At 37.8% G+C, this 27596-nt stretch overlaps 1 protein-coding gene across 4 annotated transcripts in view; it reads left to right on the top strand.

The window, feature by feature from the left end:
• The first annotated feature begins 1127 nt into the window (after positions 1–1127).
• Positions 1128–27596, top strand: part of LOC149774635 (bone morphogenetic protein 5-like) — a 51443-nt gene continuing 24974 nt past the window's right edge. For 2 of the 4 annotated variants that reach the window (XM_089944745.1, XM_089944744.1), the window contains exons 1-3: positions 1156–1880; positions 24844–25027; positions 25610–25776. In XM_089944745.1, the coding sequence (XP_089800871.1) occupies positions 1475–1880; positions 24844–25027; positions 25610–25776 (757 nt within the window). In that variant the 5' untranslated portion in view covers positions 1156–1474. Of the gene's footprint in view, positions 1881–24843; positions 25028–25609; positions 25777–27596 lie in introns of all 4 variants that reach the window. The other 2 variants (XM_089944747.1, XM_089944748.1) reach the window with 2 other exon arrangements.

Here is a 27596-nt window from a genome sequence, read left to right as displayed (position 1 = left end):
GGAAAATATCAATTTCAAAATTTATAAACAATACAAAAAATAACAAATGCGCCCCCCCCCCCCCCCGAAATCAGCGCCCTAGGCGGCTGCTTAGTTTGCCTATATGGTAGCGCCCGCTCTATATATATATGTGTGTGTGCATATATGTGTGTAAGAGAGAGAGAGAGAGAGAGAGAGAGAGAGAGTTTGTGCCAATTTCATTCATGTAGCTTGCTTGTAAATTTGTGCAATATTATGTACTAAAACCTACGGAATAAATTTGTATAAATTCCAACTTTAATTTTAGCTCTCATAATTTCCAAATATACTATCTTCAAATATGGAAATATAAATTATACAAATGCACCATCGCGTCTTTAAAATGCAAAAGGATATTTAAATGTAGGAGAAGCCTTATTTACAAGTGCCATGAATGATCTTCTCTCACCCCTTCCACAAATCCGCCTTATTATCTATTTCACGGTGCACGAGGAACCGCATTTGGATAACATGAAGACGATGTGATATTTGGTCACCTAGATCTGAGGCATTTGATCGACTAGATCTGCATGTAAGGTGTATTCCATCCTCACGCCAACAAAATACTTACTCTCAAGATGCAAGAAAATAGAGAAATTATAATATAAAACATAACATACGAAAGCACTGTCATCAGCCCCATTCTGTGTTTGTTACTCTCTCGCCCCCATGTCCCCATATTCATACCCACACATAAATACTAGTGTATACCTCTCTTTCTCTCTCTCTCTCTCTCTCTCTCTCTCTCTCTCACACACACACACACACACATACACACACGTGTATAATCAATGCCGACAAGGGGGTGGGGGTGGGGGGTGGGGGAGAACAACTGGGGTTATATCCCCGGGGCCCGGGCCCGTATGGGGGCCTGGGCCAAACAACACTTTTTAGTTTTATAAAAAAAAACAATTTTGTTTCAGGAAGAACTAGGAGAGGCCCCGTGGTTTCTTACCCCAGGGGCCTGTGATAGCTCTCTACGGCCTGTGGGTAATTCAGGACCCTTAGGGGTCCATTAGCAACATATATTGAAAGAACAAACTGAAAACGAACATACTTTGTCAGCCAGCTGACTTTGTTTGACTGCCCCCACTTGACGCCCCCATTGTATTGACTGCACTGATTTCTTTGTGTGGAGGAATTCGGCCTTTATATAAACTCACCTGAAGATATAGCGGCAAGGTACAAAAGCAGGTGTTCTATGTTGATCTGTTCTGTGCGTTTTATGACATTTTGCTGATAATCGACAATCTTAGACTTCAGCATAAGTTGAATTCATTTAAAGGAAAATGTGAAGTTTGTGAAAATTTGGGCAGTTGTGGTGTATATACGGAGTTAAAACAAACTTGACCCCCGATTGGATTAGACAGGCTTGTTTACATACACGTTAGTTGAAAGGAAATTTCTGTTTGGTTTTCTCCGCTAATAGGATCTAGGTGTTTCATTATAAACCAGTATGGATGCGGTGGGATCTCTAACGTGGATAGTTCTCCTAAGTTTAGTATGCATCATAAACTTGTACAAAGTGTATTGTTCCGAATCGACAGTTTACAAAACTGACAATGGTTTGGAACAGACGATCGCCGTGGACCGAATGCCAGGGAAAGCTAGGAAAGAATTGCAGCAAGAAATACTGGCCCTTTTGGGGTTGCACCACAGACCGAACCCCATTAAGAACAACGCCGTGGAGAAGTCGGCCCCACAATTTATGTTAGAGCTTTATAATAAGATAAGAAGCGATGATGACGAAGAAAGGCCGTCTGTGAATCCAAGTAGACTGCATTCGGTATTTAACAACAACCCTGTACCTGATATCCACGAAATGAATGGGACTGACCTAATCATGAGCTTCGTCAATCACGGTAAGTTGAATCAACGGTTGTTTTTAATATTTTATTATCTGTTGGACCGTTTGTTAGACATGAACGCAAATAGTGAAATAAGTCAAAAAGACTGGGAAGGTACCCAAAGACAGACTTTACGTCTTCAAGTACACATACGATTTACGCGTGACTGACGTCAATATACGTCAAGCAAATCCTGACGGGAAAACGCCACTGCAATCATTTTGTAGATAGGTACGTGCAATGAAATTGCTTGAGAAATTTGAAATTGTTTTCTTCGTTATTCCAACATTTGTATGCATGGTAGATGTTAAAAGTTTCTAGCTCGTACGTTCTTCATGTCCCTGTCCGCCAATCACACACACACACACACACACACACACATACACACAGAGTGTCAAAGTGGATCTTACCACAACCCATGAAAACACGCTGCATTAGGGCAGTTTGGTTAATATTCCATTACAGCAGAAGTTATGTTCCTTGAAGAAGAAAAAAATGTAATTACACAAATCCTGGACCCAAACTACTAAAGGACTTTAATTTATTGCTTCATAATACGTGATATAAAGAATTTATGTTGCATCGTGAACTAATACAGAATAGTACGATCTTTGTTTAGCGCTGTGGCAGTACACATTTTCACATTAACAGACATAACATCACTCATATACAAAATCCAAACTTTGTCCTGCAGCACTAGTCTAAATATTTAATTAGCAGTTTTAATTACTGGCGCAGCATAATACGTTTTTGTTACGCGAACACGCTAGTGGATGGATACAGCAATACAATGCCCTGGCTTCCTGGCGCAACACACTAACCCCTATGTGATGAAGATTATAAGAAAAATACAAAATACAAATAATTTTAAAAAATCAGTATTCACTGGCGCATTATTCGAACGAATGAATTAATATTTTTAAATAATGAGAAAAATGGTTGATATATTTCACGTCGACCAACCGTACCTGTTTCTCATTGCCGATCTTAGTGGCCCCCCACCCCCATGGTAAAGACAAAATTACAATATATATATATATATATATATATATATATATATATATATATATATATATATAATGTTTACAAAAGGCGGCCTGTAAATCTAGTTTTAAACCAGCTTATGGCCTGAAAGCTTTGTTATCATGCTAATTCCATTTTATAATGTAAAATGGGCGCAAAAGAAACTCTTTGCTACTGTAGCATAAAAAAAATCACCAAATGAGATGGAAAAGTGGAGTACCTGTAGTGTACTATTTCAGATAGCAGGGTTCCACGGTACGCCACAATTCGCGTAATGTCAGTTGTCTGTAAAGCTGAGCTATCCAAAACCGACACGTTGGATACCACCAGTATCACGTTTGAGGAGAAAAAAGGCAATGGATGACGATAACTGACCCGGTGATTGTCGGGGACCGAACCCAGTAATCCTGCGTCGGAGTTTATTATGCTAACCACTGGGTTATCGCGCCAATAAAACTCAAGACGGAAGTCGAAATATGCATGTGATTTCTTTCTTTATTGGTCAATTCAGAGGGAGGGGTGGGATTTTTTTTCTTCCTGTTTACACACGTGTATGGATACGACAAAAATGAATGCAAAATGAATTTTTGTTCCTGCATTAAAATTAATGATTGCGGCCAATAAATGAATTGCACTCTACAGCAACCTACTCGTGCAAGGGATACGGCAGAACTAAAAACAAGTTGTCTACATCCCACACGAGCCCATACGTTTGTGGTACGATAGCCATTTAAGACAACCATATGGGGCCGAGTGGAGTGATCGAAATTGCTCGCCTTCACAAACCACCGAAATTTTACCTTTACTTGGGTTCGTGTCTCGGGTATGTGATAAGGCTTCTCAGTAGCTTCCCATGGGTATGTGGTTTTCCCCGGTTCTTTTTCTACCAGATATACTGTCTGCTATGCGTTGCTTATCATATGCTAAAAATCGTATTAAATCCTAAACATCAACAACGACAGTTCTAAAAATTATATCTATAAAAAAACTATGTAGTAAAGCTTTTGTTAAATTGTCGAATTACCAGTTTAAATTACCAGCGAAACCCTTGTTATTTAAAATCTTAGTAGTTAAGGGTGCGTACAAATTTCACCATTTATGATATTAAGGAATCACCAATTGACATGGAACAAAGGAATACATGTGTATAAAACAAGGTATGTCAAAACATAGTCGCAATAAACTGAATAATTTTATCGGAAAGACAGGTGTCTAATACTTTATGACTTGGCTTTTTAAATCCATTGTCATATTTAGAAAAATAAATGTCAGCAACAAAGCAGCATATTCCCCATTTTTGTCTCGCCTTTCTCAAAAACAAATGTCAACCATACAAGTCACGATGTTGTTTGTTGTTGCTGCGTCAGTTCAGGTATTATTATTATTGTTATTATTATTATTAAATTTGAAAGACCATGATTCTGAACTTCCAGGTAGACATTTTATGATAATTGCTTCACTTAATTTTAAAGTGTACATGATTGGGTTTGTTAGTCCAATCTAAATTCCTCGCTCTTGGGGGCGAAGGTTGGTGGGGTCAAAATTTGCTATTTTTTCCATATTTTAGTAGAATCCGTGTACATTTGCTATGATGCATGGGTTTATCTCATTGTGTCACGTGACGCACACCAAGGGATACAGCAAATAATGCAAATAATTTAGATACAAATCATCGCATTCATTTGTTCTTTCTATTTCCTTGGAAAATTCGACGTTGAACCGTTATCTCCCTCAGATCAAACATCACGTGTAGAGCTGCATTATAACCATATCCCCACCTGATCACACACACTACTTTGCGTCTAGGCACGGTATAACCGCCCCTGTTTTGGCGTGCCATTAAACGTCAGTCATTCATTCACTCGTTCTGGACTCAGTTTTTGTTATATGGAGAACTGAATGTCTGACCGACGTGCATACGATTGGACATGACTGATCACAAAAATGTCACTTACTGGAAATGGGCACCTATACATACTTTTTATCATTGATCGGATTCGAGAGGACTTGAAGTGATAATGTCAGGAACGACTGAGTTTCCTCTGTGTTAAAAATTTACCAGGTGATTTTTTACAGCTATTTGTGCGAATTGTCTGACAGAAAATTTGCACATAAGTAAGCAGATGATGCAGAGATTAATTTTTTGCACGTGATGAACCAAATAAATAATGAAGAGAGAATTTAGAAGACACTAAACACAGGTCACATGATTTTTGCCAGGCGTATCATATGAAATGATGCTTTTACGATCTTTCTTACTGGACGAGATATTTTCGAAATGAGGTAATGTATAGTATTTCCAAAAACTGAAGGACAATTGTTTTCTTGAAGGTTTGATAATGCACCATTGTGTGAACTTTGCACTTTCGCTCAACGATGACTCTCAGTTTAGATTTGGTGTAAGACTAGGTCTGTATAAATTGTAAAGAAAAGAAGGTGAGTATTTGCTAAGAAATATGTATAATTATATAGCATTTCGTTGAAACAAATGCGTGTAAATGACGCTTTGAATGCCTGATTAAGCTATTCTCAGCATGTCGTGCGCTTGAACTACATTCTCAAAGATAGATTTCATATGGCAGCCAAGCTTACATCTGTAACCGGTGGCCTAATCGTTAGTGTGTCCAAGTCGGATGCCGGAGGTTGTGGGTTCGAAACCCCAGCCGAATCGTACCACATACATCTAAAAATGGTACTAGCAGTTGCCTCGCTTGGCGTTCAGCATTAAGATGTTAGTGTTAGGACTGGTCCTAGACATCACTATAATCTGCAGACAACGTAGCTATATGACTGAAAAATTGTTAAAGTTACGTTAAAAGTCTAAACCACACACACACACACACTAGCTAAGATAGGTTATATTACAAACTTTAGTAGCTATATGGGTATTTTATGAATCCATGTCTAATTTACAAATCACCTTGTACTTTTGATGTGCATATGTTGCTTTCATGAAAGTTGACAGAATAAAGACCAAATTTTCAGGTGAGTCGCATCAGTGGATGCCTCCTGATGTAATGGTTAATACATTGTATGCTATCTGAATGCAAGAGGAACTAACTCCTACTGATAGGAATAGTCTTACAACGCATAGGTCTAAGTCCTTTCATAAACTGTCAGTAAGCAATACAGCTCCAACACAGACCTGTCAAGGCTGTCCCGTAATATCATTAACGTGTCATTATGCAGTATAGTTCTACATCACACCTGTCAAAGCTGTTCTGCAACGTAATTAAACTGTCAGTAAACAATATTGCCCCCACAACGCACCTGTCAAGGCTGTTCCGTAACGTCACTAAACTGTTATTACACAGTATAGCTCCACAAAACATCTGTCAAGACTTGTTGGTAATATCATTAAACTGTCAGTAAGCACAATAATCCAACAACACACCTGTCAAGGCTGTTCCATGATGTCAACAAACTGCCACTACGCCATATAGCTTCGCAACACACCCGTACAGGTTATTTCATGATGTCATTAAACTGCAGGTAAACAAAATACTCCTCCAATATACATGCAAAATCTGTTTTGTAAAGGCATTACTATTTTGTTCCTACTACATTATGGTCCCAACAACATTATTGTATCCCTATTAATTATTATATACCTATTACATTATTATGTCCCTATTACATTATTATGTCCCTATTAATTATTATATCCCTATTAATTATTATATCCCTATTAATTATTATGCCCCTATTAATTATTATATCCCTATTACATTATTATGTCCCTATTAATTATTATATCCCTATTATATTATCATATTCCTATTACATTATTATGTCCCTATTACATTATTCTATCCCTATTACATTATTATGTCCCTATTACATTATTATATCCCTATTACATTATCATGTCCCTATTACATTATGTCCCTATTACATTATTATGTCCCTATTGCATTAGTATATCCCTATTACATTATTATGTCCCTATTACATTAATATATCCCTATTACATTATTATGTCCCTATTAACTATTATATCCCTATTACATTATGTCCCCATTACATTATTATGCCAATGTGGGCATGCCAGTAGCTTCTTGTGGGTCGGTGGTTCTTCCCGGGTTCTTCCTCCACCATTAATACTGGCCGCCATACATAGCCTACCGTGTGCTAAAAAATGGCGTTAAACCCCACAACAACAACAAGAACATTATTGTGTCCCTATTACATTATTATATCCCTATTACATTATTATGTCCTTATTACATTATTATGTCCCTATTACATTATTATGTCCCTATTACATTATTATGTCCCTATTACATTATTATGTCGCTATTAAAAGTAGCACTAACATATACAGTAGTATGACCTTTTTCATGTCCAGCCGTTGCCTTCATAGGGGAGCATATAATGTTACGCTTGTTCGTTCTCATGTATTAAATAGCCATGATAGTGCTGATGTCCTGGCACAACTGTTTTTGGTCCTCTGTTTTATAAATTAGGCCAGTGTAATTAAGTCATCAGTTAGACCCATGTTTGTGAAAAGACAACATTTCGTCTGCTGAACGTTGAGCCAAACAGTTTCATTCATAAGAACTTACTCATCGGAATGAAACGTAAACCCAACAGGGAAATGATTGGGTGTCTCACAATGTGTGAACGTAGACCCAACATGGAAATGATTGGATGTCTCACAATGTATGAACCTATCAGTGTCAGAGTTTTCGAATGAAGTCCAATGTAGAAGTGACCACAGAGAATATGTAGCAAGAAACAAGAGATTTAGGACTGTCTTTTTTGTATAAATACGGTAACACGTGTTGACCTTGGCTAAAACAGATACGTCTGAAGTGCTTTCAAATTATCATGTACTAGTCAGCACTGCCTCTTTAGAGTAGCAATCCATTATAGTCCGCTTCAAAATAGCACTTCCAATTAGTTTTGCACGGAACGCCCAAAAGATCAAAACAACAAGACCCCTGTTTAGAAAATGCAGAACATTCTATTCAGTATGTGCCTTAGTAAAAGATAACAAAGAATTAAAGTTTGGTGAAAGATTTCCGTTCATGAATTAGATAAATGCGTATCTCATATAACTACCTCAGTTAAGTCTTTATACAAATATAAATAATATAAATATGTGAATAAAAAAGGATTTGTTTGTGACATAAAGACATACAATCTTTAAAAAGGTAGATTAATATAGCTCTGTTGATCTAAATTATGACTACGATATGAAACAGCAACGCTTTTAAAATCTCTAAAAAAATACTACTAGAAAATCTGAAGCTCGACGGAGCTTTATGACTAGAACATCTGAATCTCGAAAGAGCTTTATGACTTGAAAATCTGAATCTCGAAAGAGCTTTACAGACATTGCATGGTTGTTGTTGTTGTTGTTGTAGGGTTTAACGCCATTTTTTAGCACAAGATAGGCTATACATGGCGGCCAGTATAAATGGTGGAGGAAGAAAACGGGAAATCCCCGGAAAGAACCACCGACCCACGAGAAGCTACATTGCGTGGTAATCTGATGGAAAAATACTTCTCAACATTTAAGAGTAATTTATAATTTGGTAAGATCTACATTTTGACGACTGTATATTTATCGTGACATTCTAACTTCATGCAATCATTCACCCTTTGAGAAAATGCCGTTACAAAAACATTTTCAGCGTCTTAAGATATGTGTACAAAGCTCAAACCATATCTAAATATAAAATGTTTCTCATGAGATGCACATGCATCACGTACGTTATCGTATAACGAATTAAGCGTTTTGCAACATTCTGCTTATTATCTGGTCCTATCCATATCACCATCTGCCATCTCACTTTTGTCTACGTGGGTTCGAGTCTCGGATTCGGCTAATGTGGGTATCATTATGTGAGAAAGCTTGCCATTAATACTGGCCGCCATGCATAGTATCGTGTGCTGAAAAATGGCGTTAAACCCTACAACAACAACAACAACAACGTATACGGCTTAGCCGTCGCTTGACTTTAAATTTAACCGAAAGTTAGAGCACATTGAATTCGAATGGTCAAACATTTTCCAATGCTATGTTCTGAGGAAAGACACTTCTACAATTTAACGTATTTGATCACATAAAACCGCTTATTAAAAATTCTACATACAAACAGTACCCTCTCTTTTTATATACATGTCTTCCATATCAGACTATAGAGTGGAATACCCCCCCCCCCCGCCCCGTCCAACTTGAATTTGGTCAGTAATGCAATTACTAAGTCTATAGTTTGAACTTTTACAACATAGGTTGTTATTGTTGTTGTAGGGTTGAACGCCATTTTTCAGCACAATATAGGCTGTACATGGCGGCCAGTATAAATGGTGGAGGAAAAAGCCGGGAAAACCCCTGAAAGAACCACCGATCCACGATAAGCAACAAGCAAGCTTTCTCACGAACATACATTGGCCGAACCCGATACTCAACTCGCGCAGACTCTGTCTGGTGAGACCTCTGGTGAGATGGCAATGATCCGTACCATTCAGCCACTCGTGGCCCCTACAATAGACGTAAATATCTTTGTACTTAGCTTTAATCAAAGACATACCACTACAATTATCAGAATGGTCTGAAGAGCCATTTTTATGTAATAAATATATAATAATTCTCCCCATGAACTAGGACAAATACAGTATTAAACACAGTGATAACGACAATCCCTTTGTCTTTGTTACACTCAAGTTGCAATACGCAACACGCGTGGTAAATCATTAGTATCTCACTTTGCATGTGTGTATGTCAGTCATGGGGGATGCCATATTGTTCACATCAGTATCTTGTTTTGCATGTGTGTACGTCAGCCATGGACGATATCATCTTTTGCATGTGTGTACGTCAGCCATGGACGATACAATGATTTGCATGTGTACCTCAGCCATGGACGATACCATGTTTTGCATGTGTGTACATCAGCCATGGACGATATCATTTTTTGCATGTGTGTACATCAGCCATGGACGATATCATGTTTTGCATGTGTGTACATCAGCCATGGACGATACCATGTTTTGCATGTGTGTACATCAGCCATGGACGATATCATCTTTTGCATGTGTGTACATCAGCCATGGACGATATCATGTTTTGCATGTGTGTACATCAGCCATGGACGATATCATCTTTTGCATGTGTGTACCTCAGCCATGGACGATATCATGTTTTGCCTGTGTGTACATCAGCCATGGACGATATCATCTTTTGCATGTGTGTACCTCAGCCATGGACGATACCATGTTTTGCATGTGTGTACATCAGCCATGGACGATATCATCTTTTGCATGTGTGTACCTCAGCCATGGACGATATCATGTTTTGCATGTGTGTACCTCAGCCATGGACGATATCATGTTTTGCATGTGTGTACATCAGTCATGGATGATATCATGTTTTGCATGTGTGTACATCAGTCATGAATGATATCATGTTTTGCATGTGTCTGCATCAGTCATGAACGATATGTTTTGCATGTGTGTGTACATCAGTCATGAACGGTATCATGTTTTGCATGTGCTTACATAAGTCATGAACGATTATCATGTTTCGCATGTATGTACATCAGTAATGGACGATATGACGTTTTGCATGTGTGTACATCAGCCATGGACGATATCATGTTTTACATGTATGTACATCAGCCATGGAAGATATCATATTTTGCATGTGTGTACATCAGCCATGGATGATATCATGTTTTGCATGTGTGTACATCAGCAATGGATGATATCATGTTTTGCATGTGTGTACATCAGCCATGGACGATATCATGTTTTGCATGTGTGTACATCAACCATGGACGATATCATGTTTTGCATATGTGTACATCTGTCATGGATGATATCATGTTTTGCATGTGTGTACATCAGACATGGACGATATCAGGTTTTGCATGTGTGTACATCAGCCATGGACGATGTCATGTTTTGCATGTGTGTACGTCAGCCATGGACGTTTTGCATGTGTGTACATCAGCCATGGACGATATCATGTTCTGCATGTGTGTACATGAGCCATGGATGATATCATGTTTTGCATGTGTGTACATCAGTCATGAATGATATCATGTTTTGCATGTGTGTACATCAGCCATGGACGAAACCATTTTTTTCAAATTGGAGTCAGTTTAACTCAGATTGACAGCCATACCAGTCACAGATTGACAGCTATACCAACGTCACAGATTGACATGTATATCACAGTCACAGATTGACAGATATATCAAAGTCACAGATTGACAGGTATATCACAATCACAGATTGACAGGTATATCAAAGTCACAGATTGACAAGTAGATCACAGCTGTAGATCACAGTCACAGACTGACAGCTATATCAGAGTCACAAATTGACAGCTATATCACATTCACAGATTGACAGGTATATCGCAGTCAATACTACAGTGGAACCAGTACAAGAAGAAACGTAAACACAGGGATATTTACATACCTAGAGAGACAATATATAAGTTTCGATAAATGAAACATAAATTATTTTATAGTTTAACACATTTTCATGTGTGCATGTCACGTTGACAGCTCCGGTGGCCTAGTGTTTAGAGCGTCCGCCTCGGATGCGGGAGGTCGCAGGTCGAACCTCAGCCGAGTCAAAAGACTTGCAAAAATGGTTCCTACAGCTGCCTCGCTTGGCGCTCAGCATTAAGAGGTTAGTGTTAGGACTGGTCGGCCTGGTATCAGGCTAATGTGATTGTGTGGGACATCATGCTACATGTCTGCGGCATGATGTCGCCGTGCTAGACATCACTATAAACTGCCACACTGCAGACATCTTAGCGATATGACTGAACAAGTGTTAAAGCTACCTTAAAAAAAATCCAGATTTTTCTATTGGTAAACAGTGATTGTATGCTGCCCGAAATATTATTACGTTTGCTTTATGTTTTATAAGACTTCTAACAAATACTGTTCTGATTTTAATTCCGTTTTAAAATATCTCTATGTACCCGTTTTTGTATATTTAGTAATGGACGATTTCTATGTCTGTCTATATTAACTGATTATGAAGTCTTTCCTTAAAGGTTGTATTTAACCAGGGACTTTTTTTTAATGAACCTAAATAAATTGAAACCCAGTTTCCGATATGATACTATGAATTTTCTCAACCATCTGCTTCTAACTTACTTTATCTCCATCGGCATCGAGTAACTCAACTGTAGCCATTACAAGTCATTATTGTTTCTTTGGGTACTGTTTAGGTGCTCCCCCCTCCCCCATTTGATTGCCGAAAAAAACATTTTCATGTGTATATGTATCCCCCTAATTTCTGCGGTGTCGTGTAGCAAGTTAGACAGAATTTAAAACAAAATTGTAGTTAAATATGTTTTTGAAAGCGGAGTATTTCCCGAATGATGACCTACCCAGGCTGGTTCTTCTACCTAATGAGGATCGTTCATCCTACCAAAGACCTCTGTCTCAGGCGGTTTCCCTGCCTCCTTACGACCTCCAAGAGTGATTCATTAAGTGCTACCAATAATTGTGATATAAAAGGCATTGCACACCCGAGCCAATTTCTTTTCCATTTGGACCGCATTTCAACCCAGACCGGAGTCTAATTATACAGTCTGTAATTATCTAACTCCTTGTTGAAATACAAATGAAATCATGTTCACTGCTTTTGCACTTTAGATCAAAGGATTATCAAAGAGACCGCAGGATATATTTTACCTTGCATTATATACCCGACTTTTTGTTACATATGGAAGACGTTTCTGCATTGGAAACTGTGTGCTTAGTTAAGCAGCCAATCTTTATTGCACTTATTTTCGTGGTGTGTTTAGGTAGTTATTTTTTAGTGTTCTTGTTGTTTTTGTTTGTTCTTTGTGCTGTTGTTGTTGTTTCAAAACGAGATTTCAAGGTTACTTCGAATTGCATCAACAGAGCGCGAAATCTATTCATATTTCTTGATAAATTTTCCTTAACATCATGTGGCTAAAAATAAATTTTAAACGTGAAATAAAATGGTATTAGAATTATCTCCAAGAAATAGTTCTCAATTAGTTTTTTTTAACTGGAAAAAAAAAACAACTTGAAAAGTGAAAAATTGGTTTCATAAAAAGTAAAGTCGGTATATTTTTAGTGCCAGTAGAACAGAGCATTATAGGATTAGTTACTTCTTATTACAAATAAAAAAAGGAGCAGAGTGTTTTACAAAATAATACAGCACTGATTCGTGGGCAAATGTTTAATATGTGTCACATTAATCGCAATTTGTCATTACAACTAGCACACTGAGTCAAAATTAGGGTCTCCTGGTAGCACAGCGGTACAGACCCTTAGCTTTACCGATCAATGATATCACATTCTTCCTTGTGGGTTCATGTCTCGAGCTCGGTTAGTATCGGTATGGGAGAAAGCCTGCCAATAGCTTCCCATTGGTTGGTGGCTCCTAACGGGATTTTGTTGGATTCTTTCTCAAGCTATCACGGTGCCAATTGTTTTTCCATAGACCTTAATGCTGATGTTTTGTGAAAAATATATACTTTCTATCCTACCTAAGCATGCATGTCACACACTGTCATAGAGAACAATGTTAGAATGACAAATGACAAAGACAGAACCAGGTACTCCGTTACATTTAAGAGAGATAACTCTGCTGAAATTAGACAGGGGTAAGAGTTATCTAGTCATAACAGTCACATTTTCAGTCATGTGTATCAATTAAAAAAAAATACAAAATATGACCGAGATATGAATTAACATAATCTCACATGTTGCCAAGAGACTCAACTTTTTTTTAAGCCTAACAGAAAGTATAACTCGTACATAATGCACTAATCACAGCTAGTTTTGTTGTTCATTTCGGATAACAATGTTCCCTACACCTTAAGCCACGCTCGCCTGGGGTTGTACAGTTGGTACCGTTATACATCCACCAGTTATACTGCACGCTATGTATAGCCTATCGTGCACTGTGAAATGGTGTTAGACCCAAAACAACAGTCTAAATAAAATACAAATGTACACTTTTGAATATTTACAGATGTAAAGAGATGTATATCATTTTTGTAAGTAGAAACAGAAAGTCATCACGCATTTTAAGGTAATGTGTCAAATCAGTGAGGTCTACGGATATGTACAGTGATGTGTAAAATTAGTGTGTGTAGGGATCACGCATTTTAAGGTAATGTGTCAAATCAGTGAGGTCTACCGATATGTACAGTGATGTGTAAAATTAGTGTGTACGGATCACGCATTTTAAGGCAGTGTGTCAAATCATTGTGGTCTACTGCTATGTACAGTGATGTGTAAATTTAGTGTGTGTACGGATCTCGTATTTTAAGGTAACGTGTCAAATCAACGCGGTGTTCAGATCACGAACTGTAACGACATGTGTCGAATCAGTATCGTGTACCAATCATGTACTGTAAAGTAATGTGTACAGTTAGTGTGGAGTTTGGATCACGGTCTCATTTGTGTCAAACCAGTGTGATGTACATATCACGTATTGTAAGGAAATGTGACAAATCAGTTGCCCCCGAGAATAGTGGGTGCCTTAAGGTAATGTGTCTATTGCCCAGAAATCAATGGGTATTCTAAGGTAATGTGATGATTGCCCGAAAAAAGTGGGTAATGTGAGATTTTGTAAAAATTGCCATGAAAACAGTGGGTACTCTAAAGTAAAGTGTCAGTTGATAAGAAAACAGTGGGTGTTGTAAAGTAATGTGTTAATTAACCGGAAAAAGGAGGGCACTGTAAGGCAGGGGTCTCAAACTCAAAGCACCCTGAGACCCGCATGAGGACATTTTTTATGACCCAAGGGCCGCAACACCTTAGTTTTCTTTCATGACACCTTGTGGCGACAATCATATTGCGGGCCACATGATACGGCTTGTTTGAGACCCCTGCTGTAAGTATTTGCTATTTGTCTGGAAAACATTGGATACTTTAAGACAATGGTCCTCAACGTGGTGCCTGCGTGCGCCATGTTGCGCGCCATGTCAGTTTTTGGTGCCGCCATTATCTTACAGTCGCTGCTTTGAAAAATTGGCCGATGAAATTCAGTGCCAAAGATCACATTAACTTTCAACCTGACTAACAATAATCTTACTTATACAAATACGTATGTTGTCGAACGTTTTTTGTTTCATTGTAAGTGCTGCTTTGTTGCTTTTTTATTTGGTGTCCATATCTTTATTTGTCTTGAGAAAAGAAAATGCGTTTAAGTTTATTGGTTGGTGCCCGCCACTCTGTCATGAACTCTCAAATGTGGCCTTAGGCACAGAACGATTGAGGACCACTGCTGTAAGATAATGTGTCCATTGCAGGAAAACAGTGGGTACACTAAGGTAATGAGACAGTGCTGGAAATCCAGTAGCTCCACACAAATATTTGGCAAGGCATACAGAGTTATGTGTAATTTTAGTCTTAGTTACGTAAATTTGGATAACTTTAACGGTTTTAGAGATAAGCATATAGATAAAACTGACCGCTCTAAGCTTGAGAATCGAAATATACGTTTAAACGTAACGACAACATGCGCTCAGGTCTATGCGCTTAAATGTCTTACCTATATCGGCAACGACAACGACAACATGAACTAACACCTAACTGACTTATCTTTAAAGACACTGGCATCATGGCCACCGTAACCACATCATGTGCTGTCACCTACGTGCTTATCTGTGTCATTAACCGCAGCATACACTTACAATTACGTAAAGTAACGACATCATCCACTTATACTTACGTACCGTAACGACATCATGCGCTTATACTTACGTACCGTAACGACATCATGCGCTTATACTTACGTACCGTAACGACATCATGCGCTTATACTTACGTACTGTAACGACATCATGCGCTTATACTTACGTACCGTAACGACATCATGCGCTTATACTTACGTACCGTAACGACGTCATGCGCTTATACTTACGTACCGTAACGACATCATGCGCTTATACTTACGTACTGTAACGACATCATGTGCTTATACTAATGTAGCTTCACGACAACATTCACTTACAGCAGCATGCACTTTTACTTATGCACTGTAACGATCTCATCCACTTATACTTAGGTCATGTAACGATATAATGCACTTACACTTACGTACCGTAAAAACATCATGCACTCACACTTACGTACCGTCAAGACATCATGAACATATACATACGTACCGTAAAGACATCATGCGCTCACACTTACGTACCGTAAAGACATCATGCACTCACACTTACGTACCGTAAAGACATCATGAACATATACATACGTATCGTAATGACAACATTCACTAACACTTACGTACCGTAACGGCATCATGCACTTGCAATTACGTGCCATAACGACATGATTGAACTGACACCTAAGTACTGTAACGAAATCATGTATTTATACTTACGCACCGTAACGATATCATGTACTTATACTTACGTACCGTAACGACATCATGTACTTATACTTATGTACCGTAACGACATCATGTACTTATACTTACGTACCGTAACGACATCGTGTACTTATACTTACGCACCGTAACGACATCGTGTACTTATACTTACGTACCGTAACGACATCGTGTACTTATACTTACGCACCGTAACGACATCACGTACTTTTACTTACGTACCGTAACGACATCATGTACTTATACTTACGCACCGTAACGACATCATGTATTTATACTTACGCACCGTAACGACATCATGTACCTTAACGCACCGTAACATCATGTACTTATACTTATGCACCGTAACGACATCATGTACTTATAATTACGTACCGTAACGACATCGTGTACTTATACTTACGTACCGTAACGACATCGTGTACTTATACTTACGCACCGTAACGACATCATGTACTTATACTTACGTACCGTAACGACATCGTGTACTTATACTTACGCACCGTAACGACATCGTGTACTTATACTTACGTACCGTAACGACATCGTGTACTTATACTTACGCACCGTAACGACATCACGTACTTTTACTTACGTACCGTAACGACATCATGTACTTATACTTACGCACCGTAACGACATCATGTATTTATACTTACGCACCGTAACGACATCATGTACCTTAACGCACCGTAACATCATGTACTTATACTTATGCACCGTAACGACATCATGTACTTATAATTACGTACCGTAACGACATCGTGTACTTATACTTACGTACCGTAACGACATCGTGTACTTATACTTACGCACCGTAACGACATCATGTACTTATACTTACGTACCGTAACGACATCGTGTACTTATACTTACGCACCGTAACGACATCGTGTACTTATACTTACGTACCGTAACGACATCGTGTACTTATACTTACGCACCGTAACGACATCACGTACTTTTACTTACGTACCGTAACGACATCATGTACTTATACTTACGCACCGTAACGACATCATGTATTTATACTTACGCACCGTAACGACATCATGTACCTTAACGCACCGTAACATCATGTACTTATACTTACGCACCGTAACGACATCATGTACTTATAATTGCTCACCGTAACGACATCATGTATTTATGCTTACGCACCGTAACGACATCATGTACTTTTACGCACCGTAACGACATCATGTACTTATACTTACGCACCGTAACGACATCATGTACTTATACTTACGTACCGTAGCGACATCATGTACTTGTACTTACGCACCATAACGACATCATGTACTTATACTTACGCACCGTAACAACATCATGTACTTATACTTACGTATCGTAACGACATCATGTACTTATGTACCGTAACGACATCATGTACTTATACTTACACACCCTAACGACATCATGTATTTATACTTACGCATCGAACGACATCGTGTACTTATACTTACGCACCGTAACGACATCGTGTACTTATACTTACGTACCGTAACGACATCGTGTACTTATACTTACGTACCGTAACGACATCGTGTACTTATACTTACGCACCGTAACGACATCACGTACTTTTACTTACGTACCGTAACGACATCATGTACTTATACTTACGCACCGTAACGACATCATGTTTTTATACTTACGCATCGTAACGACATCATGTACTTCAACGCACCATAACATCATGTACTTATACTTACGCACCGTAACGACATCATATACTTATACTTACGCACCGTAACGACATCATGTACTTATACTTACGCACCGTAACGACATCATGTACTTATAATTGCTCACCGTAACGACATCATGTACTTATGCTTACGCACCGTAACGACATCATGTACTTTTACGCACCGTGACGACATCATGTACTTATACTTACGCACCGTAACGACATCATGTACTTATACTTACGTACCGTAACGACATCATGTACTTGTACTTACGCACCATAACGACATCATGTACTTATACTTACGCACCGTAACAACATCATGTACTTATACTTACGTATCGTAACGACATCATGTACTTATACTTACACACCCTAACGACATCATGTATTTATACTTACGCATCGATCGACATCATGTACTTATATTTACGCACCGTAACGACATCATGTACTTATACTTACACACCGTAACGACATCATGTACTTATACTTACGCACCGTAACGACATCATGTACTTATACTTACGCACCGTAACGACATCATGTACTTATACTTACACACCGTAACGACATCATGTACTTATACTTACGCACCGTAACGACATCATGTACTTATGCTTACGTATCGTACCGACATCATGTACTTATACTTTTGTTGTTGTTGAGTTAAATTATAGTGGCGTGCGCACAATTGTGCATGTGCCACTTTTTTCTGACTGCACCGCAGCCTGCTAGTTGTTCCTGGGGAAGGGGATGGTGCCACCTCTCCCAGGCTTTTATGGATTCAAGGAACCCTGATAGTTTGGCCTCAATCTGTGGGTCCATAAAAGTCCCTTCAGTTGAATGGTTGGCTGTCATTAGTAGGAAGGAGAGCTCGGGAACGGTCCTGCTTGCATTACATCGTTGGTTTCTTGTTGCATTTGCCTGGTGTTTCTTGCAATTTTTTTTTTCAATTTTTTTTTCTTCTTCAAAATGTTCTAAAAGGAGGGGGGATGTTCTATGCTGTTTATAGAGGTTCTTAGTAGAATCATGTATGAAGAGAGATTTTCAAGGTTATTATGGTATTACTAGTCGAGGTGTTTAGGGTGTGCTTCCTACGTTATGTTATTTATAAGTTTTTAGATGTTACCTCTTTAAGTTATTTATTAATTAATGTTTATAGAGATTGAATGTTATTTATACTTTATTTACCAAGAGACCGGAGTCCTAGCCGATTACACGGTTCGTTAAGGACATCTAGGACCGGAATCCTAGCTGATTACTCGGTTCGTTAAGGACATCTAGGACATCCGATTTTGCGGTTTCCTTAGTTTTTTATAGGAGCTTCGTAAGTGAATTATTTATTAATACTTTTATAAAATTGAATGATTATGTTATGGGTTTTTATGTGGTGGCTTCTAAATTTATTTTGCTAGTTACTTGGTCTTTTGGTTTTGTGGGGATAGTAATTTTATTTTGTTCCTAAGTCCTGCTGAGTCTATGAATTGATCTATATTTTTATAAGCTGATTGTTTATTTTTATTAGAGTCTATAAGTAACTCTGGGTATGTGTGTGGTGATCCAATCTCTTTTTGGTTTTTGATAAATATTTTCCGAGCGGGTTGATATTTTGGGCGTATATTGAATACGTGGTGTAGATCTTCGGTGGTGTGGCAGTTAAAGCAGTTAATGGTTGCTGGTTTGGGTCCTATAAACCTTCCAAAACTGCTTGCTAGTTTAGTTTTTCCAGTTATTATCCTGTTTATGGTTTCTGTTCTAAATAGGTACCCTTAGGTAGCTGTATGTTCCTATCTACTTTTTTTGGGTTTCATGGTCTTTTTACCTTTTGTGGAGGAGTTCCAAAAATCTTGCCATGTTTGGTCCATATATGTTTGTGCGAAGCTTATTGCTTCTGTAGAGCTATAGTTAAGCTTGATAGAGTTTTGATCTCCTAGTTTGGTTTTTGCAACTTTGTCTGCTGTTTCGTTGCCAGAGATTCCAATGTGCGACGGTATCCATATGAGCTCGACCAATTGATGTGCTGTGGTGATATCGTCGATTAATTGGCATGCTCTGTCGAGGAATTGTTCCCTAGAGTGTGTATTGCGATTTTGGATCGATTTGATAACGCTTAGGGAATCGCTTAGAATGACTGCTTTAGGTATTTGGTTGTCTTTGATCCATTGTAGTGATTCAAGTATAGCCCAGAATTCATTGGTGTAAATGGAGCAATAGTCAGGTAATCTGGATTCCGTTTGTATATTGAATTCAGGGATGACTATTGTTGCTGCTGTTCTTGGTGGGTTGTTTGTTTTTGATCCATCGGTATATATTTTAACATAGTCCGGGTATTTTTGGTTGATTTCGTTTACCAGTACAGGTTTTAGTAAGCTTTCTTGTCCTTCTTTATTGCCTAATTTGGTAGCTTCAATGTTAATCCTTGGTGGTTTTTGTAACCATGGTGATTTGTTCTGGTCTGTATTGTTTGTTACCTGTTTTTTTAGTACTTATACTTACGCACCGTAACAACATCATGTACTTATACTTACGTATCGTAACGACATAATGTATTTATACTTGTTGTAAGCTAATTTTTCTCCCGTTAACTTTACATTGTCAGAATCGTTCAGTATTCCCCGATACTGAACGCGTGCGACAATACACATATAGCATTCACGTGTATAAAGGAACTACTTTCTAGGGTAAACAAACAATGGACGCAGACGCTAGCGTACATGATTTGTACACAATGCATGTACGCTGGCGTATGAGGCTCTTTACGTTTTGCTTGTTTAAATTTGTTTCTGAAGAACTAAAACATGTTTCGTGGACTGCAATTCCGCGGTTGATACAATGTTACGGATTTAGGCTAGCTACAGTATATAAAAGACGGAAGAATAAGTCCTTACAAATAACATGCAAGTGACAAGGTATGTATGTTCTGTCTTCTTTAGCTGGTCATGAGAATGGCAAAATAAAATATACTTAGTTTTACATCCAGAATTTCCTCAGAATGTATTTTCTTAATTCTGCAAATCCGAATTACATGAGCCAGGTTTTCAATCTTGATTACACATTTCGAAATTCGGCTGTAATTTCGATGAAAGTGCAATTACATCCTCCTTACTGCACTCAAAATTAAATAAGCATTAAATTCCATAGCGTCTTTTTGATAATTGCAATTGAAAGACCTAATATTTTTCCCACATTATGATTTCAAACATTTCTTGACAGAAACAAAACCACATTTGCAGACGTAAACACGTTTCTCCCGTGCCACTATAGTCCGATGTATTTCATGTATAATTTGCACAGATGAATCCAGTCCAAAATCACAAACTTTCGTCGAATCGAAACAAAATACCAAAATCTATTCATTCCATATCCAATGGAAAAGTTATTGCAATGCGTATTCATTCACAATATGACTGCAAATTTCAATTTTAAGTGGACACGCCATTTTCTTTCGAAAGTTATGTCGAGCGCGCGACTAAGTTCAAATTTATCTGGGCGGAGTTATGTGCGCATTAATAACGATGTCATTGTGTAATGACAAATCTGCGCTTGTGTATTTAGTTTTGGAAAACGGCATTCATTCATTTACGTTGTTTCTTATAGTGTACTTTGTTTATATAATTAAACCTTCGGTAGACTATTAAAATGAGCATATAATAAAACGGATACTGCATTTGTATGGGAAAATATGAACTCGTTTTGTCGAAAGGATATACTGCACTCCCAAGGTAGTGCAGTATTCCATCCCAAAACTCGTTCATATTTTCCCATACAAATACAGTAACCTATAATTACGCCCCGTAACGACATAATAATAATATTTTAATTAATAGACTTAATAGTTTGGGAACCAGCTTCAATACAGTATTGGAGACTTCTCTATATTTATTTCTGCAGACTTCTCTATATTTAGTTCTCCATACTTCTATGTTTATTTCTGCAGACTTCTCTCTATTTAGTTCTGCATACTTCTATATTTATTTTTCAGACTTCTTTATATTTTTGTTATTGTAGACTTCTATATTTATTTCTGCAGACTTCTATATTTATTTCCGAGTTACAGCAATGTTTAATGCAGTTTACTTATATCGGTTTTCCTAAACTAGTTAAAGAGGATGTAATTTATCATTTTCAATCCAAACTGCATTAGGGTGATTGAGGAATATTTGATTTGATTCAATCGACTTTGAAGCTATCTGCTTCATTATATAGCGTTCTTAAGGATACGTCAAGCGATTGTTCTTTCTTAGTAACAGTAGTTTAAAATCATTACAAAGCGAGTCCATGAGTACCTATTCTTAATTAGTCAGATATCAGTTATTTGCATCCTCGTTTCACTAAAAATAATAGGGTTTTATACCTAAATTTATATCACCCAGAGCTGTATTGAAACTATCGGCCAAATGATCCAGTTCAGTTCTTGTTTGAACAGTGAGTTTTTCAACAGGCTTAATAAACCTGATAGTATGATGTAGTCTTCCAGTCTCCTTTCCTCGTTTGCAAAACACGTACATCTGCTCTAACATTTAGGAAATGTATAGCAACTGTTCAGCATAACTGATTCAAAGTTTGACCAAATTTACTCACCTCCGTATCTCTCTATTGTCTAGAATTATCAAAGTTGTGCAAAGGGCTATGCATGTTAATGAGGCATTCTGTTTGCAAAGAACACTGCATCAGGCCATGATAAAATAAGTAAAATCAACGTGATATATGGATTCGGATATAGATTACAAAGGACCAGTTCTTGCAGTTGTATAATGAAATTGGTCAACTGCTAATTTTTATATTTCAGGTGTACAATTTCAGGCTCACTTCAGTCATATTGTTATATATTAGCTGTTCCAAAAATAATAGAAACCATAATAAGTTTTTGTAAACTTAAAAGTTGTTTCCGACTCTAGAGATAATAAACCCAAACGGCATGCTATGCAACGTCTTCGTTAAAATGAGTTGACGGACAAGAATATAATGCTTTGTTTTTAATGTCTTAAATCGTAAGTCTATTATTACAGTATTATTTTTAAGATCATAATGATATGATTCATCAATCTCTTCAGTGTCATATGTCATTATTTAAAATTAAGAAATGTATATAAATTCATTACGATTGCATTTGTACTTGTATATTTTCATGAGTAACTTTGTTCATTGTTCATTGGGAGGTTGTTTGTTTGACGTAATGTGTGTGTGTGTGTGTGTGTGTGTGTGTGTGTGTGTGTGTTTGTGTGTGTGTGAGAGAGAGAAAGAGAGAGAGAGAGAGAGTCTTCTGTGGAGCTTATCCCGACATATTTGTCTTCACCTTTTAGTCCTTTCTTCATTGCTACTTCCTCTGGCATCTTGCTCTATTTATAATTCGAGGGAGCAATTAGTAAATTTATGGATTTATGTTCTTGATGGGCTACTGTATTAACATAAATAGAGTGATTCCATTATTATCGACATTTATAACATAACTAGAGTGACATCATCATTAGCGACAGCTGTACTAACATACATAGACACTATTATTATCAACAGTTGATACTGTACTAAGATACTTAGAGTGACACCCATTATTACCGACAGCTGTATTAACATAGATGATATCATTATTACCGACAGCTGTATTAACATAGATAACATCATTATTACCGACAACTGTATTAACATAGATGACATCATTATTACCGACAGCTGTATTAACATACACGAGTACACAGTTATTACAGATAGTTTGGAACATATATAGAGTGGTATCATCATTACTGACAGCATGATTATCGACATCTGATAGTGGTGTTAAGAAAGGTGTTGGTTCTAATCCAGAGAAACGCTATATCATTTTCATTTTCCTATAAAAACAAAAATAAAAGAAGACTGCATACAGAGTCACCTCACTTTGAAACCATTTTGGATAGTCTAAGCTCTAATTGGGTGATTTAATTAACACAGCCTTCGTCTAAACCCATCATTCTGTGATTTAACTAACAAAACCATTGTTTGCACCCATCACTCTGTGATTTAACTGACACAATCATCGTCTAAGCCCATCACTCTGTGCTCTCGCTGTTATTGTCCTACAAATTGCCATCATTTCGGTTAGAGAGATTTGAAAATTTATTGTTTACTGTTTCTAACTTTAGCTCAGGACTCTTGTGAATAAGGTCAGCGTAATATTGATTTGATGAATAACTGGCAAAGTAAATGAAATGATATTGTATAAATAATCTCACTCAAATGACACACCACTCGAGTCAGTGACACATCGATGTCGTCAATCGGTCACGTTTATTCTAAGCACCTTGACTTTATAGTCGAAACATTCGCCCCAGCATAGTCTGTTGGTGACAAATATCCAATATGTGCCACAATAAATACAGTTTGGAAGCCATCCATAAAGTGCCATATAATATCAGGCATATAACTCTTTCCATGAAGGCATCTTTTTTGTTAGCTATCTGAAATATGCCTCAATTAATTAACCACCTACTTCTAAAAATGAGACCCTGACGTGCAAGATAATATTGTTTAGTTCGTAACCAATTATCCTCCCCGGCTGAGTCATAAGAATGACTTATAATAAATGGAACTAACAGCTGCCTGTCTAAGTGTTCACCATTACGAGGTTAGTGTTGGAACTAGCCCGCGTGATGTCAGGATAATGTGACTGGGTCGGCCATCATTCTACATGTCTGCGGCATGATGCCGATGGTAGATATCACTTTGTTTTTTAAACAGTCACACTGCAGACATCGTTGCGGTATGACTTGACACATTGTTTAATATACGAATACAATCCAAATCACACACACACACACACACACACACACACACACACACACACACCTTCGAAGTGCTAATTATATTTAAAATGTCGGATAAATAAAAATAGATTGTGCATAATCAGTTGACTTGCTTTCTCTATTTTAGCCCGTAAATTACCCTTCCTTCGGCATGAGCGGAACCGCATGTTCTACTTCGACTTTAGTGATGTCTCACCAGGGGAAATAGTAACAAACGCAGAGATAAGATTATACAAAGAACCACCTGCAAAGCGAAAGCAGTCCCAATACCTGATAGAAATCTTCAGAATACGAAGAGGGAATGATCCAGAGTAAGTTTACAATAAAGATCATTATGATTTGAAGGTGTTGTATAAACTTTAAGTAGAGAAGGGATGTGTCTGTGGTACATAGCGTTTATAATAATTGATGGACACACACACACACACACACACACATAATTTATTCACTCTCTAGTAGAAATAATTAGTAATGATTTAGATGCTTGTCTATATGACAATAGGCTAGCAATCTACTTTGTTCCATTTTGACACATGGCATCCGTTTATGTCAGATATGGTTGACTGTGAGTATAACAGCGTTTTCAAGGAGACAAGAACACGTGCATGTTAATATGTATATTGCTTTATTTAATGACAGAGGCAAATATTGATTTATTGTTGATGTCTTATATTTTATTTATCCTGTCAGCTGTTAGGTAGCATGTATGGTTTGCAGATATCTAGGTTTTATAACATTGATTGATTCTTAATCTGTCATGTAATAAAAAAATGAACATTGTTTATGTTAATATTACAGTTTCACCTAAGTACATCCACTGTCCATTTAAATCCGAATCTATCGCACCATGCTAATATGATGACTCTTTCTGCACGGTTATAAATTGCTAACAGATTTGCATCTTTCAGGGACAAGGTTCTTGAACCGGAAGCAAACCTGACGGTGTCTAAAAATTTTGTAGGTTGGCTCAGCATAAAAGTCACTACCGCTGCAAACTACTGGACTGTTTACCGGACGGAAAACCTCGGGCTATATATGCGGGTCACTGATGTGAGAAAAGGTGAGGCTTAGTTGCTGTAAGGGTTGACAATAGTAATAGGAGTTGGTTGATAATAGTAATAGGAGTTGGTTGACAATATATTACTATGAGTTGGTTTGTTCTCCTTGATTCAGATAAGTAGTGAATGGGGATACCCTAGCGACAATGGGAATTAGCATTACAGACCCCCCCCCCCCCCCGGGACAATCTGGCGACAATGGAAAATTAACATGGAGAAACATCGTGGGACAATCTGGCGACAATGGGAAATTAACATGGAGAAAAATCGTGGGACTGTTGAGCGACAAGGGAAATTATCATGGACAAAAATCGTGGGACTGTTGAGCGACAAAGGAATTTAAACAGGGTGGGACTGTATAGCGTCAAGGGAAATTGAACATGGGATTTTTTTTTTAAAAATTTTTAAAAAAAAAAAAAGGGGTAGGCAATCGAAAGTCATTCTCTTTTCGAGACCTATGAGTGGCCCTGAAAAGGGCCTTTGGGTTTCTTCTGCTTCTAATTTCTTCTTTTTCTCCACCAACTTCTTATTTTCTCTCCTACACTCTTTCTCTTCTTTTCTTTCTTTTTTTTCTCCTCCTCTTATTTCTTCTTCTCCTCCTCTTCTTTCTTCCTCTTCTCATTTTCTTCTTCTTTTTCAATTTTTTCATTCCATTCTCTTATCCTTATCCTTTCCTCTTCATCCTCCTTCTCCTCCTTTATTTCTTTCATCACACCACTTATCATGTCCTTTACTTTTCTTAAGTTATTAATCTCCATCTTTACTCGATGGGGACTATAAGAATAGTGGTCTTCATTTAGTCTCACTAGCATTTGTTCCATCATGCCCAAATTGTCCAGGACGTCTTGCAATGTTTGCATTTTATCCAGGTGGTTTGAAGCCATCTTCTCTGTAGAATGGTTTGAACGACGAATACTGTGGGTTCTTATACGAAAAGCGCGGACGTGATGGAAAACATCCCCCTAAGACATAAAATTGATCTTACCTAGATCATGACCAAACAACGCGCGGACGTGAAGGAAAACATCCCCTACTTTTCTACTATCCACATACGTGAACCATCAATAAACAATCCCCAAATCTGCTATTTACACACGCAAATCATTAAAACTAAATCCATAATCTACTATCCACACAATCGTACGTGAGCGTTTACAAAACCCAAACTATACTCTCCACATACGCTAAGAAACAATAAACAAACCCATAATCTACTATTCACACAAACATACGTGAGCGCTTACAAACACAAACACACAAACACATACCCTCACACTAAAAAAGAGTCAGTGTTTATATTCACACTACTCTACCTACACACATTGGCAAATTGATTGTTATTTCTTTTCTAGAGTATTGGGTAGCCCTGAAAAGGGCTGTTTTTTTTTGGTTTTTTTTGAACTTCAGATGCACCTATCTAATGATGGCACCTTCCTGGCCTGGCGCCACACACGTATCTTCTTCCCCAGTCTCCTTTCACCTTTCTTTTTGGGAGGGCAGAGGCGGGATATGTGGCTTCAGAATCCCAATTTTCTGTCTCTGGGATTCTGAAATTTCCTCTCTCCTCTTCTTTGTTTCTTCTCTCCTCCTCTTCTTTTCTTCTTCTTTCCTCCTCCTCCTCGTCCTCCTCTTTCATCCTTGCTTCTTCGACAATGGCCTCCGCAGCCAGTTCATTTAGTATGCGCCTGGCATATTCCAGGTGCATCTGGAGTTCTAGCAGTTTCACAATTCTGGTATTCATTGTTTTGTCAACGAATGAACAGGGTAGCTAGACTGCCCAGCGAGTTTCAATTTATAGTGAAAGCGCGGACGTGAAGGAAAA

Source organism: Sinohyriopsis cumingii, unplaced genomic scaffold (genome assembly GCF_028554795.1).
Source record: "Sinohyriopsis cumingii isolate HCF-2022 unplaced genomic scaffold, ASM2855479v2 utg000160l, whole genome shotgun sequence".
NCBI classification, from domain to species: Eukaryota; Metazoa; Mollusca; class Bivalvia; order Unionida; family Unionidae; genus Sinohyriopsis; species Sinohyriopsis cumingii.
The sequence above is the reverse complement of the archived record's forward strand: the minus strand, read 5'-3'. Positions and strand labels throughout refer to the sequence as shown.